This window comes from Sus scrofa, chromosome 9 (assembly GCF_054392235.1).
Source record: "Sus scrofa isolate SSC_HxYL_T2T_F1_AM1 chromosome 9, Sscrofa_HxYL_maternal_Yorkshire_Landrace_v2.0, whole genome shotgun sequence".
NCBI classification, from domain to species: Eukaryota; Metazoa; Chordata; class Mammalia; order Artiodactyla; family Suidae; genus Sus; species Sus scrofa.
Window position 1 is genome coordinate 13,073,354 of NC_139391.1, and position 16,943 is coordinate 13,090,296.

At 53.5% G+C, this 16,943-nt stretch overlaps 1 protein-coding gene across 50 annotated transcripts in view; it reads right to left on the reverse strand.

Moving 5' to 3' along the window:
* Positions 1-270: 270 nt before the first annotated feature.
* The window catches only part of TENM4 (teneurin transmembrane protein 4), a 2,941,714-nt gene continuing 2,925,041 nt past the window's right edge, over positions 271-16,943 (reverse strand). For all 50 annotated transcript variants that reach the window (XM_084975397.1, XM_084975391.1, XM_084975384.1 and 47 more), the window contains 3 exons: positions 14,163-15,777; positions 8,816-8,958; positions 271-5,698 (listed from right to left, as the gene is read on the reverse strand). In XM_084975397.1, the coding sequence (XP_084831523.1) occupies positions 4,940-5,698; positions 8,816-8,958; positions 14,163-15,777 (2,517 nt within the window). In that variant the 3' untranslated portion in view covers positions 271-4,939. The remainder of the gene's footprint in view (positions 5,699-8,815; positions 8,959-14,162; positions 15,778-16,943) is intronic.

Below are 16,943 nucleotides of genomic sequence, written 5' to 3' on the forward strand. Positions count from 1 at the left end.
GTCCCTGAGGCCAGTAAGGACAGCGGCTGGGATGTGGCCTGAGCAGCAGTGGGGCATAGCTGATGGTATTTGTGAGGTTAAGCCCCAGGATCTTTGTGTCCACTGGAAATGCCTCTCCATGACAACTGTCACCAGGAGGGCTTAAGAGGGACTTTGGGGCCAAGGATGAGCGCCTCAGAGGTCTTCCTGAGAACAGAAGTTTCTGGAAGTGCAAACTCAGAGGACTGGCTCAGGCAGCCACTACTCGCCAAACAAAGGTCACCAGACACCTTTAAACACAAAATATTCTTTTATTTGTCAACGAAGGCTACACAGGATCACTTCTGGTTTTGTTTTTATGCCTTTTTTTTTTTTTTTTTCTAGAAGGTATCTACATCTGCATTTATTTACAGCCTTGTCGGTATTTACACAGTCGAGAATACAGTGTTAGAAACACAAAAGTGTTGAGAAAAAAACTTCTCAAAATTAGTTCCAGACTTCAGGAAAACTATGTCCACATGGTAAGGCCAGAGTCTCCAGTGGTGGTCGTCCAGAGGCAGCTTGGAGGGTCCTTTTGCCGAAGCTGCGGGTTCAGAAGTCTTCGAGAACAACAGGCAGGTTTAGAAAGGTGGGATTCCGGTGTTGGATGACTCCAGGGCCGCAGGCGCCACCAGACATCTGTGACTCTGTTTCTGCCAGGATGGCTGAGCCTGCCGGAGAGTTGGTTCTTCATTGGCCGTTTGCCCTCAGAATGAAACGCATGTTCTTGGGGACCAAGAGGTCGCCAGGTATCATGCCTTTGGCATTCCCGAGGGGGTGAGAAAGCCAGCCTCGGCCCCACCCAGGCTTCCGCCGTGCTGATCTTGCACGTTCATGATGAAACCTAAGAGCTCACCACTGCCTGGGGTGGTCACGTGCACAAGGCTGGTTTTTGAGAGTGTCACGGTTGGAGAGGATGAGGTTTCTGTCACCTGAGCAATGACAATGAGTTTGCTGTTTTTGGAAAGTTCAGCGAAAGGGCCTGGAACTACAGAGTTCTGTCCTTAATCCCCTCCTAACTGATAACATGCAGACAAGTGTAGAAACCTACCTGGGAATTATAAGCCTTATATAAAGGGCTTTTAGGATCCCAAGGGAAAAAAGAGGCTGGATTTTTTTTTTCTTTTTCTGGGGCCCCTCAGGAGGCAGGCCCCAGCCCAGGCCCAGAAGCTACAGCCTGGGCTCAGTGGTTCTTGTGAGGAATGGAAGATGATTCAACTTGGAGCACCGGGGGAATAAACCCAAAAGCCCAAGACCCTGCTGAGGCCTGGCAGACTCCTTCCTCCTGGGCACCAGGCTCAGGGTCACGGTCCTCACCACGAGGCAACCACAAATCCGAGGCTGCAGATGCAAAACGAGTCTAAGATTTCACATGGAAATCTCGTCTTTGCATATTGGAAACCTCTGCCATCCACGAGGGTGGTACTTGAAAGTCACAGCCGAAAAGGTCCTTTAGTTTTTTATTTATTTCTAACACAAATCTGACTCCTTGTTACATGTTTATAAAAACACTGCCCAGTTTAACTCACCTTCCTTGCCTACAGCACCTTCGGCTCCCAGCTCCACATCATCCCAACTCTTTAAAATCACACCCACTGGCCATTTTCAGCCTCTGGTCCGTCTCTTAGAAATTGCTGCAAACCCTCCATCCACAGGTAGCAATCAGGCACTGCCCTCTTCCTTGGGTTAATTCCCAGCCAACAGTCCGGAGGTCTAATTTACCATGGAGTTTCTTTCCCTTCTTCCCACTGTCATAGCTCTGCCCTCCGGTGATGGCTGGAGGGTGGGTTAAAGGGAGTCTCATCCTGTAAAAAATAAAGTTGGGGAATCACTGAAGTCCTGTTTAAGGTGATGACAGAGGGGCTGAGGATGAGGGGCTGATGGCAGCCATGGGGAGGAGGGCAGAAGGCGGGAACTCTTCCAAAAGAAACCTCTCTCGAGGGTCAGGAGGTGACATCGAGCAGAATGGTGAATCTGGGCCAAGCGAGGGAGGACTGGGGTCTCTAAGGAATGGTCACCTTTTGGTTGGTAAATGCCAAAAGGGCAGCTGCCTTCAAGGGTGGGATTTCACGCCTGGAGGCCACTAATCGGCACAGGCAACTCTGACTTACGCCTTTGGACCCACTCTTGCTGTGAGATTGGGACTGCAGGTCTCAGCAGGAGGACACACCGAAAGGAGAGGCACCGAGCCACCTGCCAGCCCTCATGGAAACCAACTCAAAAGGGCCAAGGCCAGAAGCCACCTCCAACAACGACAGCACCAACCGCTGTGACCTGAGGGACGTGATGCTGCCTGCCCCACACTCAAGGTCCTTTCCCTAAAGCCTGCGGATGCCCCAGCTTCTCCCCGTTACAGAAGCCAGGCCTCCTGGGCAGTGTGTCACCCGGGAAAAATGTAACATCATTGGTTTAAAGAAAAAGAATGCTCGATAATCTCGGTGGCTTTGATCTTTAAGAGTCCACACTACTACTTTGGGGGGGGGGTTGGGGGTGGAGAATCAGAAGGTGGGGGAGGTGTAGGGAGATGGGTCCCTCGGCCCCCAGGCTGCCTCTGACCTCCAAGTCGACCTCTCCAGCGGGTCTTGACGGATGTCAGGCAGCCGTCTAGGCCAGTAGGCAAGGGTCCCGTTGCTCAAAGGTCCCATTGCTTAAGGGCCCATACTATGAAAAGTACATTTGAGAAGCATAAGTCTATTTTTGGATAGAAAAACCTTGTGTTCTTCAGGCCAAACTGTCTTCCATCCCATCCAGGAAGGATTCTGCTGGACGGAACCCGCGACCAGCTTCTGCCTCGCACAGTGGGCCCGCGGAGCCCTGCATCTGACCCGGCGGAGCTCAGTGCACAGACAGGCCAAGGCTCACTCTTCGCCGGGGTGTGACTTTTTTTGGAAACAGGAAGAGCACTTAGCAAAACACAGCCTCTAATCCCAGTGGGGTGACGTAAGGCGAGACCTCCTCTCCCGAGCAGCTTTGGGGGCCTCCCTCTGCCGGGCAGAACCCAGACTCCGCGCTGCCCCGAATCTCATGCAGTAAGAGACCGTCTTGGTTTCATTAGCGCATGGAATATTCTGAAGACTCTGTGAGTAAGGCTATAAAGGTGCCATGAGCTTGTCAGTCCAACGAGGTTTCCACGGGGGAGAGCTCAGACTCAGAATTCATTTTCCACATTAAATGTAAAATGTAACCCACACAAAGTCCCATTTTCTAAGAAGCCCAGCTTAAAAGGAAGCATTTGGCTTCCCCTCCTGGTCTCCCAGAGCCTCCTGTGAGTGGTAATGATGATGGTTATTCGGCAGGTAAAACAGGAGGAGAAAGGTGTCCCCAGCTCTCCAGGCTGCTCTCCTCGCCCCTTGCTGCTCCCCGGGCCTCGGCTGCTCCCCTCCCTGGGCTTGCCCTCCGGGTGTGGGGGGTGCTGGCTCCTGAGAACGCTTCAGCCTCTTCCCACTGACCTCAGGCATAGGTCTTCCCAGGGACAGCTGGAGCCTGGCCTCCTAGGGGATCCGTGGGCACCAGGTTCAGGGACCGCCCCCAATCGTGCTGGGCCAGGCCAGCCACATCCGATTAGCTCCTTCCTCCTTGCTCCTTAATCTTGCCCTAGGACCCTTGCTGGGCTCCTGTGGGGGGAGGCCGTAGAAGAATTTCACAGACAGAGTGTCCCGAAAGCCTATCCAGCCGCATCCCAGCTCGGCAGTCAGCCCCATGTGTGGGAGGCAGAGAAGCCCTCGGGAGCTGGTTACAAGGACGCTTGGCTCAGGCCTTCCCCTCTTTGGCTGAGTTTTCCTGAAGCCTCGTTCCAGAATCAAAGGCCACCAAGTACCTCTCTTCACACTCCTGTTTCTCAGCGGTGGCAGCTGAGCAGCGGAGGGAAGATAAGCAAAGTGTGGGGAGAGGGGTTCGCCTAGGAAGGCAGGCTGGTACCCTTGCCACCACTGCCATTCTTTCGGCGTGGGTGACCTTTCCCTCTGGCGTGGTACCCACACTGGGGGCTTGTTGTGCGGCGCTGGTTCTCACATCTGACTACGGGAGAGAGGAGGCGTCTGAGAAACATCTTGGGAGGCCCAAGCAACCACAGGCATCCTGGGTGCCTCTGCCTCTTGGGGAGGCTGGGGCTCTTAAACCTGGGAGGATGTCATCAGACACGGGACAGGGCCTGGGAGACACTGTCTCCATCCCAGCGCTGGGATGGCACTGACAACCACACAAGACTGGCAAAAGCAGGAGGGGGTTTCATTTAGCGTCAAAATCGAAAGCTTAAGAATGAGTTTGGGGCAGCTTACAAAAGGTGCTGTGAGATCATGAAATTGCCCAGAGCAAGGTCAGCCCATCTGTGGTCCCCTGCAGGCGTGGGACACAGTGAGTTAAAAAAGCTCCCACGTGTCTGTGGGAGCTTAGCCAACGAGCCTCAGGTCCTGCCGACCCTCCTTCCAGGCCCCCCCTCAAAATCTGCTCTCTGCACCCCTCACGCCTGCCCGACCCCCGCGGAAGAGAGAGTTGCACATGGGACAAAGAAGCACAGACACTCGTGTCTCACATCACACTGGGTACCTAGGGACAGACAAGGACACACCCCAGGAGATGCATCTCAGCGAGGAGAAATGTACCCCAGACAACAAGGACAACTCCTCAAGGGAAAGGGAACAAAAGACAATCTAGTTTTCATTGTGATCACACTACAGAAAAAAAATACCTTCTGTTCTTTGCAAAAAATGTGCGAAGGCCAAATTTGTGTTTTCCTTTTCTTAAAAAAAAGCATGTTGCATGAATTACAATGCAACCAGTATCTTTTTTTTCTTTGTTTTCTGCACTTGTTACAAAAAGGATTTTTTTTTTTCCTCTTTTTTTTAAAGTACAGCACAGTCAGGTAGGCGGCCACAAAAGAGTAGCTGTCTTTGGCAAGAAGTCCAGGCCACGGTCCTCCCTGTCACCTTCGGCCCATCTCGCTCTGTCTCATGAAGTGGATGTTGGTGGCGCTGTCCGACAGTTCCGGGTACTGCTCGACGGAGATCACGAAGAAGCCATCGTAGCCTTGAACCCGCCCTGTGTTCAGCGCCTGCTGCTTCTCGCCCTCTGTCCAGGCCCGCAGGCCTTCCTCCCCGTCCCGGAGTCTCTGCTGCTCCCGGGCCCAGGCCTGGCGCACGGCTCTCTGCCGGGCCAGCTCCAGCACCCGCACCTTCTCCTCGTCCAGCGTGGTCCCGTAGCGGGTGTTCAAGCACAGCGCCCCGTACTGGAGCTGGATGTCTGTGTAGCGTCTAGTCCTGCCGTTGAGCATCGTGTTGATCTGGGACACCGTGACGTTGACCCCGTTCTCCAGGGTTCGCCGCCCCCCGCTGAGCCCTAGGATGGCCAGGTCGCCGTCGGAAGGCCCCGGTTTCACGAAGTAGTGGGTGTCCACCCCGTCGATGGTGAAGTGCAGGTTCTCCAGGTAGTGGGCGTTGTTCAAGATGGCAGCGACCCTCCGCCCGTCCTCGTTGGCCACACTGATGATGTCTGTGGTCACTCGGCCATCCTTCAGGGCGAACTTGACCCCCTTGCCGAAGACTGAGCCGCTGGATGCAAACTTCTTTGTCTCTGGGGCCTGCTGGCAGCTGGTGATTGTGGAGCCATAGAGCTGCTCAAAACGTTCCAGGGTGACGAAGGCCTTGAGCTGCTTCTGCACCTCACACTGTACCCCAAGGATAGACTGATGGGGGAGGAGAAAGAGAGAGAGAGAGAGAGAGAGAGAGAGAGAGAGTGAGACATATGGGAAAGCCCCCCAGGGCCTGGAGAATCGGCTTCCACAGCTAAGTCAAACCGATAGAGATTTATCAACCTGTAGCATCCAGCTCTGTGCTGACCCCCAGGACCCCAGCCCTCCTCATCCACCGAGTCCCCCTTCCTTCTGCTCCTCTGTGCCCAGTCCTTTCCTGGACGCTGGAGCTACAGCAATGACTCAGACATCGTCCCTGCCCCTGGAGAACGCATGGTCCAGTGGGGAAAGACAGATGGGACCATAACTCCAATCAAAGGTGACGATGGGTGGCCTCAGAGCCGTGACAGTAACAGCCAGAGCCGACATTTCTCGGTCTTTGAGCTGAATAAGTCACATTTCACATGCATCGTCTCATTTTTGATCTTCACAAGAACTTGAGACAGTGGGTACTGCCATTATTCTGGTTTTCTATCTAAGGAGACCAAAGCTCAACGCGGCTGTAACTAACGGGCCCACCGTCGTGCAAGTAGCAGGTATTCAAGCCAACATGTGAAGCCAGGTCTGTCTGATTCTAGAGGCTCAGCTCAAGGGCTGCTGGAGGAGGAGGAGCAAACACGGCTCAGGCGACCTTGGCCTGGACATGCAGGGGAGAGATGGGGAGGATGGGGTTCAAGGACAGGCTCATGGCTGCGTTGGGGCTTGAAGGATGAGCAGGTGATGTTAGAAGCAGGAAGGTGAGGAATGCACTTCGGGAAGAAGGCTTGAGACATGGAAAGCAGTGATTCACATAAATCTGGTGACCCTGCTTTAGGGCTCTCTGCCATGTTTATAAATGATAGTCAAGGAGGGCTCTGTCCCCACGGTGCCCCACTCTGGGCTGCTTTGGGGGACGGTTTGGGCCCTGTCTCCTTGGCACACCATCTGCCTGTCCCTCACGTGGCTGGGGGAGCTCGGGAAAGCCAGGCTCAGGCAGGCCCCAGGGCCTGATCAGCAGCTCCAGGAAGTGGCTTTAGCAACAGGCCCATCGGCTTCTCGCTGAAATTAAGTCCTCTTTATAATTAATAGAACCCTGTCTGTGAACAATTATTTCCTAGAGTTTCACGAAAGCTGGAGTGCTCAACAACAAAGATCTCCGATGCTTGCCAAGGGCAGAAATCAATAATTCATTGACAGCCGAGGCTGGCAAACGGGCCATCAGACACGCGGCTCCAGGAGGGAGTAGAGGTGTGGGGCGGGGGGGCTGAGTGGCTGGAAGCAGCCCTGGGAAAACAGGCTGTGCTGTGGGCCTCTGGGCAGGCCTGGAGGGGTGCTGGGGACGGGAGAGGGCAGGGGCAGGGCCGCAGAGAGAGGACAGGCTCTGCGACCAGACAGACTTGGGTTCTCATGCCTTCTGCCACTTTCCAGCGGACCCAGGGTGAATCTCTCTCTCTCAACTTTGGTCTCCTTCCTCATCCGTAAAATGGGGAAAAAGGCTGAACTCACAGGGCTGTTGATCTCTTTCAACCACCTGTTCATTCAACAGAAGTTTTCCATGCACCTGCAGGGTGCGGAGGTGCCATGCTGGGGACCAAGGAAGACCCAGTCCTTGCCCTCTTGGGGCTCATGGTCTGGTGGTGGTACCAAAAAGAAAACAAGGATGAGAAGTTCCTGTCCGGCTCAGCAGTAAGCAGCCCGACCAGGATTCATGAGGACAGGGGCTGGATCCCTGGCCTCGCTCAGTGTGTGAAGGATCCGGCGTTGCCGTGAGCTGTGGTGTCCGTCACAGACGCGGTGCAGATCTCGAGTTGCTTTGGTTCTGGCACAGGCTGGCAGCTGGAGCTCCGATTTGACCCCTGGCCTGGGAATGTCCATATGCCCGGGTGCGGCCCTAGAAAGGAAAAAAAGAAAAGAAAAAAAGAATGAAAATAAAAGTGTGGTGAGTGTTGTGACAGAGGAAGATGGCAGGGCCACCAGGGCAGAGCGGTGCAGCATCACATGGTCCGGAGTCCAGGGAGAAGAAAGAGCCAGGCTGAGGCCTAACGGAATCCAGAGTAAGAGATGTGGACGTGTCAGCTTCCGACTGCAGGCAGTATGCTATGGGGCACCCTGCCTTCCTCCCCGGGCTCTTGGCCCCCTGGATCCCCGGGACAGCCTGGTCTCTGCCTGATTCCTTCCTGCAACCCGAGGCCTGGAAAAGCCGCCCCCCCAAACAGATCTTATGGGCGAGAGGGGCGGGGAGAAGGAATGAGCAAATGGATGCTGGAAGTGAAGGGTGGGATGAAACTGGGTTTTTTTTTTTTTTTTTTTCTTTTTTAGGGCTGCACCCACAGCATATGGAGGTTCCCAGGCGACGGGTCGAATTGGAGCTGCAGCTGCCAGACTGCAGCACAGCCACAGCAACGTCAGATCTGAGTCACATCTGTGACCCACACCACAGCTCACGGCAATGCCAGATCCTTAACCCACTGAGCAAGGCCAGGGATTGATCCAGCGTCCTCATGGATACTAGCTGGGTTCTCAACCCACTGAGCCACAGAGGGAACTCCGGGATGAAACTTTTAAGGATCTTTATTGCTGTATAATTCCAGGAGTCGTTGAAATTGGGTCATGAAAGGGGAAGGTAACCTTTTCTGGAGCACCTACAGACAGATCTGGTTTGAATCCCCCTCTGCTCCATCCTCCCTGTGCGGCACTGGAAAGCCTTTTATCAAATCCATAAAATGAGAACAATGACACCAGGGGATATTTGTGCGTTAATTTGTGTAGAAGACTTCACTCAAGGCCAAGTGTATTGAGGTGCTCAGAAAACGTCACATCTGTATTTAGAGCACCGCGTCCCTTCTTGAGCTTTTGTTCTGGAGTGTGACAAAGCCTCACTGTTTTTGTGCAACTCCAGACTCACTGCAACATACAAAACTCCTTAATTTGGCTTATGAGGGTCTGTGTGCTGATACAGCTGGGGCCACAGGGTCTTGTCAGTGGCAGGGTTACTAAGTATTTGCTGAACAGTCTCCAGCAGTTATGGTGAGTATACCTCATTGATCTCTACCCCTGGCCCAAACTGTCCCAAGAAGCTGGTGGGACCCACCCCTGGGTGGTCTGGGGTGAGCAGCCACGTGCAGGAATTACCTTGCTGTTGTCCCATTCCTGAGTTTTCATCTGCGTGTGGGAGAGCTCGTAGGACGGTTCCATGGCATCCGTGTCTGGCTTGGGATAGCCGGGAATCACATTGTGAAGCTGGAATCCGAAGGTGAGGAGCCAGCTGTTGACATCTGGTTGGGAGAGAAGCAGAAACATCGGCGTGGAGTCAGTGGACCTCAGATGTGACGCATCCCGAGGGGGTGCTGTGGGCGGGGTGAGAATGGGGAGGCGCTGGTGGGAGGGTCAGCCGGTCCAGGTACACTGGGAACTGTTTCATGGTACGGAAGCCGCACATGCTCTGGGGACCTAGGGTCCCCTCCTAGGGATATATCCGGAGATGTCACGAAAGTAGAACCTAGGTTTCCAGATCCTCTTTCTTACTGTCACTCTGGCCCTAGGACCCACAGCTTCATAGCCAGGGGCGGCTCCACACCTGCCCCCAACATCAGCAGGAGACACAGGGGACAACCAGGCTCAAAGAAAAGAATAAGGAATGCCTTTCAAAGAAAAAATCCACCTAAGAAATAAACTCTTCCTCCTTCCCTGATCCTTCTTTTTACAGAGGGCAGAGCCTCAGGGCTGAAGTACACGGATGCGGAGCTGGCCTGACTAAAGATCAAAGCATTTTTGGCCCCGATCCTGCCTTTTATTTACCCTGACGGCCCAGGGAAGTCACCTCACCTGCCCGTGCCTTCACTTTCCAGTCTTTCTATTGGGCTTGAGGATCTAGCCCCATGGGCATTGGATTGAATGGTTTTCACAGTATTCCGGCCGGTGGGGGGTGGGGGTGGGGTGGTTACTGACGATAAAATACTAGCCATGGAGACAGGCGGGACTTGGTCCCCAGCATCTGGGTCACTGAAGAATGGCATCGGGAAGCTGGGACATCGGGAAAAGAAGGAGCGTGGAGGGCGTGCCGTCAGTTACCCGTCCACTGGGGCTGAGAGTCTGGTGTCTGAGAGCCTCAGCCTGCACACGCAGGACCCTGAGGGAGTGAGGAGCCATGGTCATGGGTAGCTCTGACCCAGGGCAGAAATCGAGAGGAGGGCACAGGTCTTTCGGTTGCACAGGCTGGCAAGTCTTCATGATGAAGGTGGCTTTTAGGCGAGACATTGACAGCTGGGTCAATTTTGTCAGGATCTGATAGAGATTAAGGGGGCCCTTCGGGCAGAGGCCATTGAATAAGGCAAGGCCTGGAGAAGGGAGGGGAGTGTTCGGGTAACCAGACAGCAGTTCAGCAAGACAGACAGAAAGCAGAAAGGAAAACCGTGGCTGGAGCAGGAAGAGCCTGGGATGGCTGGGGGGAGGTGACTTGGGGTCTCAAGAGACAGACAGGCTGTGTCTGGCATGGCTCAGCCTTCCTTGGAAAGGGGCAGCAGAAGATGCTAAAGCCGTGGTTGAGCAGAGACTCGAATCCAAAGTGTGGGGAAGGTACGGCTGGAATTAAGCCTCAGAGCCAGCAACGCTGGGCTGCAGGCATTCAGGCCTACCTTGGGCTTCTTCTAAAGCAGCTAGATCCCTGCTCAGGAAGGGTCTTAGGGTCCCAGTATTGGCGGAATTGAGTTCATCCTGGTGATGGGAGTGTCCTTTGGGAGTCCACAACTCTGAGCCTGTCACCAGTGCACCCTGCTGCCTTTCCACTCAGGAACCACATTTGTCTTTTTTCTTCCTCCCTCCCTTCCTTCCTCTCTCTTTCTTTCTTTCCTTGGTTTGTTTGGCTATTCCAGAGTCCCTGTCTTGGGTTTGAAGCCTGGCGGTGCTGAGATGGAGGGGTGGTAGAAAGGGAAGCTTGGAAACCCGGGTTCTACTTCTAGAAAGATCATTTAAGGGGAGAACCTGGTAAGGCAAGACAAAACCCAGATCCAAACTCTGACTCCCCAGCTTGTAAACTGGGTGATCTTGGACAGTCTCCTTACCCTCTCTGAGGCTCACTTTCCTTACCTGCAAATTGATGGGAGACATGGATTTCAGCAAGCAATGGAGAAGAAAACTAACAGCGTTACCATTTGGGCACAGCCATCATATAGCAGGAGGTGTTCTGTTTGTTCCATAAATGATTGAATTTATTGTATTTTAAAGTGTCCAGGGAGTTCCTGTTGTGGCGCAGCAGAAACGAATCTGACTAGGAACCATGAGGTTGCGGGTTTGATCCCTGGCCTCGCTCAGTGGGTTAAGGATCCAGTGTTGCTGTGAGCTGTGGTGCAGGTGGCAGACACGGCTCAGATCTGGCATTGCCATGGCTGCGGTGTAGACTGGCAGCTGTAGCTCCGATTAGACCCCTAGCCTGGGAACCTCCATATGCTGCGGGTGCGGCCCTAAAAAGCAAAAAAGAAAAAAGTGTCCAGCTTGGTCTGTTTTCTCGAACTCCTGCCTCCACATCCCCGGACCGCTATGTCCTCCTTTGTAACATGAGGCACTTGGATCAGCTTTTCTTCAAAGCCCCTTTCCTCACTGAGTTTCTAAGAATCTCTGATTCTATGAATCTTGGCAGATGGTTCTTTGGGAAATTAAAACAAATAGGATGGGGGGTGGGGGGACCCCTACAAAGCCATTTTGCCTGAGGCTGAGCACTTGCATCTGAATTTGCAGTTGCAAAGGAAAGCCTCTATCAGGAATACGGCAAATGCCCAGGAAGCCAGGGGGCTGGAAAGAGACCTGGGTCTTAATTATAACTGATGGAAGGTGGGAAACGGTCTCATTATGCCTTTAGGTAAAATGCTGAAAATGGATTTATCCACTGGTTTTTCTACCTTGCTTTTCTGAAGAGTTGGGAATTTTATTCTTCTTTCCAGGAGCTCAGGTAGACATTTCCCTCAAGTTAAAAAGCTCTTTACCCATCGTCCCGGACTTCAGTGGGGCTGCCTGGGACCGTGATGAATAATAATAATCTCTTTCTCATGTGCACAGCCTTGCACTTCTATAGAGAGGCTCTGAATCTAAGAATGAGGATTTGGGGGGTCAGACGACTCAGAGGTCTAACCCCAGCTTAGAAGTGGGGAACTTAAAAAGATGCCCCTTTGATGGCTGCTGTTGCTGGATGTGAATGAGGTTGCATGTAGCCCATGTGGAAGCTAAATGGTCAGGTTTCATGAGAATTAGTGGCATCTTGGTTTGTAGTGGTACCGTTGTTTTGGGGAACCATTTTTTTTCTTCGGCTATAGTAATCTGCCAAGTCACCTCACAGGAAAGTCATCGGAGGGTGAGGCAGGGGGCGTGCTGAATGGAGACGGATAGAATGGAACTGTCCTCTCAGTCTGTTAAGTTTTTCTAGGGCTGGCAGCAGGCTGAGGTTGGGGAATGCTGTGAGACCTTGGGACATTCCTGGGCATCCACAGGTCCCAAGGATGCTCTCATCACACCTGCTCACCTCTATGTCCTCTCTTCCTTCCCACTTTTGGGACTCCCGCTTGTGACATGACCACCAGGAATTGTTCCTGAAAGAGGAATCCTCTAATTGCTGTCAACAGAAATGGGGCCAAACTGGGTCCCCAGGTTTGGGAGCCAGGAAGCCACCATGTCCCTCGGGGGCACCATGCGAGCTGCACGTGTTGTCCTCTCTGCCCTCTTCTATGTGCAGCCCCCTCTCCCTGGATCGCCTTTCTTCCCAACACCTGGTGCACGTCCACCCATAAGGGGGCCTCGCGCATCAGCAGCTCCCTGGGCAGAACCAGCTGTGCCTCCCGTGTTTCACTGGCCGGCAGTGCAAACCTTCACCGTGGGCCCCTCACACTGCACCGCAGTGGTGTGTCTCGCCTCTCGCAGTGTGTATTCCTGGAGTGCAGGGATCATCTTCCTACCCCCCGGGCTTAAAACAGCGACTGCACAGGGGAGGCCCTTGCTGAGTAAAGGAAACTGCCTCAAAATCAGGGACACGAGGACTGTGTCACAGGACGAAAGAGGGGAAATGACCAGGTGTGCAAACGGTCATGTCCAACTTTTGCCCATGACAAATTCTCTTCTACACAAAGGGCTGGTTTTATCCAGGCCTGAATCCCCATGGCTGCTCTGACTCTTGAGGTCTTCCGTGGCTGGCCTGGCAGTGGCTGCTTGCTGGGAGGAGGCTGCTGGGGACATTTCTGGCATGTGTGACCTGGAGACCCCTTTGTACTCAAGGTGGTTTCACAGTAGTGGAGACCAAAGGCTACTTTTAAAATCAGAGGGTAGAGGAAAGGAACCACCATGAGCCTTGTATTGTGCTGGGCAGGTTATACAATGTATACAATGTATCTCAGGTCACCCTTGCCATCATCCTACAAGATAGATACTTTTTTTTTTCCTATTTGTCTATCTGTTCTTTGTTCCTTTCCCCTCCTTCTTTGGATTATTACTTTTGTCTTCATTTTAGCTCCACTATTGATTGATTAGCTATGCCTCCGTTTTATCTCGTAGTGTTGCTCTAGGATTTACAATATGCATATTTAATATATCAAGAGTCAGGGCGGGGATTCTAACTTCAATTTGCACATCAGGAAACTAGAATTCAGGGGAACTTAAATGAATTTTGTGACTGTCATAGCTTAGAAATGATGGATCTTTCACTGAGTTCTGTCTTTAAAGTCTGAATTTGCTATTACATCAACTCAAATAAGAAATGCATTTTTTCTTTTTTTTTGGCTATACCGTCTCCCAACTTATCAGGGACTCATAACCAGCCTGATCTTTGGGTCAGAAACTCTCAAAGTGCATTTCAAGGGTATCTCACATCCAAGGAGATACCAGGGTGTCATGGTGAAACAAAGGGGTTTCTTGGTCAAATAAATTAGAGAACTGGTAAATATATGAAACAGTTCTCTTTACTATGGGACTTCTCAGAGACCTAACTTACTTTCTTTTCTTGCCTTTTTTAGGGCCACACCTGAGGCATAGGGAAGTCCCCAAGCTAGGGACTAAATTGGAGCTGCAGCTGCCAGCCTACGCCAGTCACAGCAATGTCAGATCTGAGCCTCATCTGTGACCTACACCACAGCTCAGGGCAACGCTGGATTCTTAACCCACTTACTGAGCAAGGTCGGGGATGGAGCCCTCACCCTCGTGGATCCTAGTTGGGTTCCTAATCCGCTGAGCCGTAATGGGGACTCCTCAGAACCTTTCATAAGCTGAAATGGGTCATGAAAATTTAAGAACGATGGCTGCCCTGTCAAACTGATCTGACGCCAAACCAGTTTCTCCAGCGCATTCTCTGAACTAGTGTTTCCTCAAAACTACTCTGGAAAAGAGTGCTCTCAGAGAAAGTCACTGTTTCTTGTCACCCCTACTGGCTTCCTCAAGGAAGCCCGTCTTGTCAGAGGACCAGGGCAACCGTGGCTCCAGCCCCTGAAGGACTCCCGATCCTCACCTGTCATGAAGCACTTGATGTCCTGAGCGTTGCTGATGGGGTTGTTGTTTTTAAACATATAGAGATTAAAAGGCATGATATTGCTGCTGCTAAGGTGCTTCCACAACTCGTGGTCTGGGCTGGTCCAGCGGCCCGCCAGCACGTCGTAATCCCGCCGGCCCATGTGCACGAGCTTGGTGAGCGGGTCGTAGAGGCCACCGTGGTAGCCGATGATGATCTGGAAGTTGGGGTTAGTGTCCATGTAGATCTCCCCGTAGGCCGTGTACAGGATCTGCTTGATCATCAGGCCCGTCCCACTGAAGACAGCGAGAGGGGTCCCGATGTTGTCGCAGGCGATGTAAAACTCGTCCCCGCTGCTCAGCTCCATGGCGAAGAGGTGTCCTTGCAGGTCGTAGTAGAGGGATGTGATCTCAGAGCTGGAGTGGTTGTAGAGGTGCGTGACCTTGGTGGGATTGGTCAGGTCTGCATAGAAGAACTGCAGGTGGTGGCTGTGGCTGCTCTTGCTGGACACCCGCCGCCCCAGGCCATCGTAGCGGTACCTGACGCTCCAGCCTCCGCCCCGGTTGTAGGCCTTGATGAGCAGGCCCGCTGAGTTGTACTCGAAGACATCACTGCCCCGCTGCCTCAGGAAACCGTCCTCGTCCACCTTGTACTGCACGTCCCCCAGCCTGGTGATGCGGTCCCGGAGGTCATAGCGTAGCGGGGTGAGCCGCGCACTGTTCCCCGGGCTCAGCAAGTGCAGGTTCCCATTGAGGTCGTAGCTGTATCGCCAGAGTGGTTTGTCATTGATGGAGACCGTCTGCAGCTGGCCGTCGGCATCGTACTCGTAGGCGTAGCGGGTGGTGTTGGCGTAGGGCCCCACCTTCAGCTCCTTCTTCACCACCCGCCCCATGTTATCGTACTGGACGGTCATCCAGTACATGAGCGAGCGGAAGATCTCGTACTGCACTTCCTTCATCCGGCCGTAGGCGTCGAAGTGCTTGGTGTGGGTCATGACCGCCGTGGTGATGATCTGGTTGATGTCATAGTAGATGACGCCAAACTTCCCGAACTGCTCCGTCTTGCCCGACACGTCATCGTAGCGATAGAGGTCGATGGGCAGAGGGGTCTCGTTGATCACGGCCTGCATGCTGGTCACCCGGAAGCTGTTGTCATAGTTGTAGTCGAAGCGGGCGTTGACCATGCCTTCCTCGGTGAAGCGGAAGATCTGGCGGTCGATCAGGGGCCCGATTTGACGGTAGCGGATGGTGCAGGTGAAGCCTTCGTTCTGGAGGGTGATGGTCTTGAGCATGCCAGCCGTCTCGTCGTAGGCGAAGCTCACCTTGGTGGTGTCGTAGAGCATCTCGGCCAGCTTGGACAGCTTGCCGTACTTGTAGATCACCCTGCGGCCGGTGCCCAGGTAGAAGGTGTGGAGGAGGTGCCCGTCCTCCGTGAAGTCCTGGATGACCGAGGCATTGCCCTCGGGGGGCTGGTAGATGTTCCTGTAGTAACCCACCGAGCGGATGGTCTCCAGTGTCTGCCGGGCCACGTTGGGCATGGTCACGGAGGAGAGGCGGTCGTTCTTGTCGAACTCAAAGATGTACTGCCGCTGGCTGTGGAGGAGCAGCACCATGGACTGGAGGGAGAGGAGAACCGAGGGGTGAGAGGAGGGGGGTGGGCAGAAGGGGCGGGGGTCGGGGAGCCCGAGACCTAGAGGAAGGGAATGAAAGGCCAAGGAAGCTGGTGGTTCTCCTAAGTCATGCCCAAACCAGAGCTTTCCAACTAGCATGCCCTAGGATGCTGCAATGGGGCACAGACGTGCTAAGAGAAGGATTTCCCTTCGCCCTTGGCCCTGGCCGGGCCTGGGACGCCAGGGCAACCCGGCTATTTGCCTCCCTAGGGTGAGCAGCCTTGTCTGTTTGCCGCTTTCAGTGGTACGAAAATGAGGATTTCAGTGGGGGATGGAGTAGGAGCAAGGTGGGCGCCCTGGTCTAAGTAGTGGTCGCAGCCTCTCTCCTGGCGTCCTTGCTCCAGATTCCTTCTCAGACCCATCTTGCTACTCAGGCAAACATGATTATCCAAAACCACAGTCTGACAATGTCCACTGCCTGCTAAACCACCTCTGTTGACCCCCCCATGGCCTACAGGATAGAGACATATCTGAGAAGCGCATTTAAGGTCTTGCATAATTGCTGGTGTAGTAACAGGTCATGTGCCCACCCTGGGGTGGGGCTGGGCTGTGACAGGAAGGCTTGGCGCTACCCCAGAGCACTGCTCTGAGATGCAGACTCTGCTCAGGGTATTGAGGGAAAGAGCAAGCAGAGCCCGGGCCCCGGGCAGGTGCGCAGGAGCAGAGCACAAAGTGAGGGGCTGGAGGTCAGAACTGGGACATGGAACATAGGCTGTTTCAGGAATAAGGCAGCACATAACAGGCCTGAAGGCATCTGGGCAGCAAAGTTACCGTTTTCTCTTATTTGGGACCAACTTTTGACTTCAGGCCCCTTCTGATTCCGAGACCCTGGGACGAAATGGATTCTGACCTGAAGCAGAAGAGACTTACTAAGGCCACACCTAGCACTTGAAGCTCAGGATTAAACACCGTGTGCTTAATACTGATCCCAAGGCTTCTGCCTTGTTCTCAGTGACCCCAGATCACACTGTGTGCCCTAGACCTGGGTGCAGACCCCTGCCTGGGTCAGGACCTCAAAGCCTGATCCATAAGTATTTGGGCCTGATCTGAGCTCCAGCCTATCAGGTGGGGTGTTCACATTCTCCTGCCCCTGGGCTGCGCCCCCTACCCCT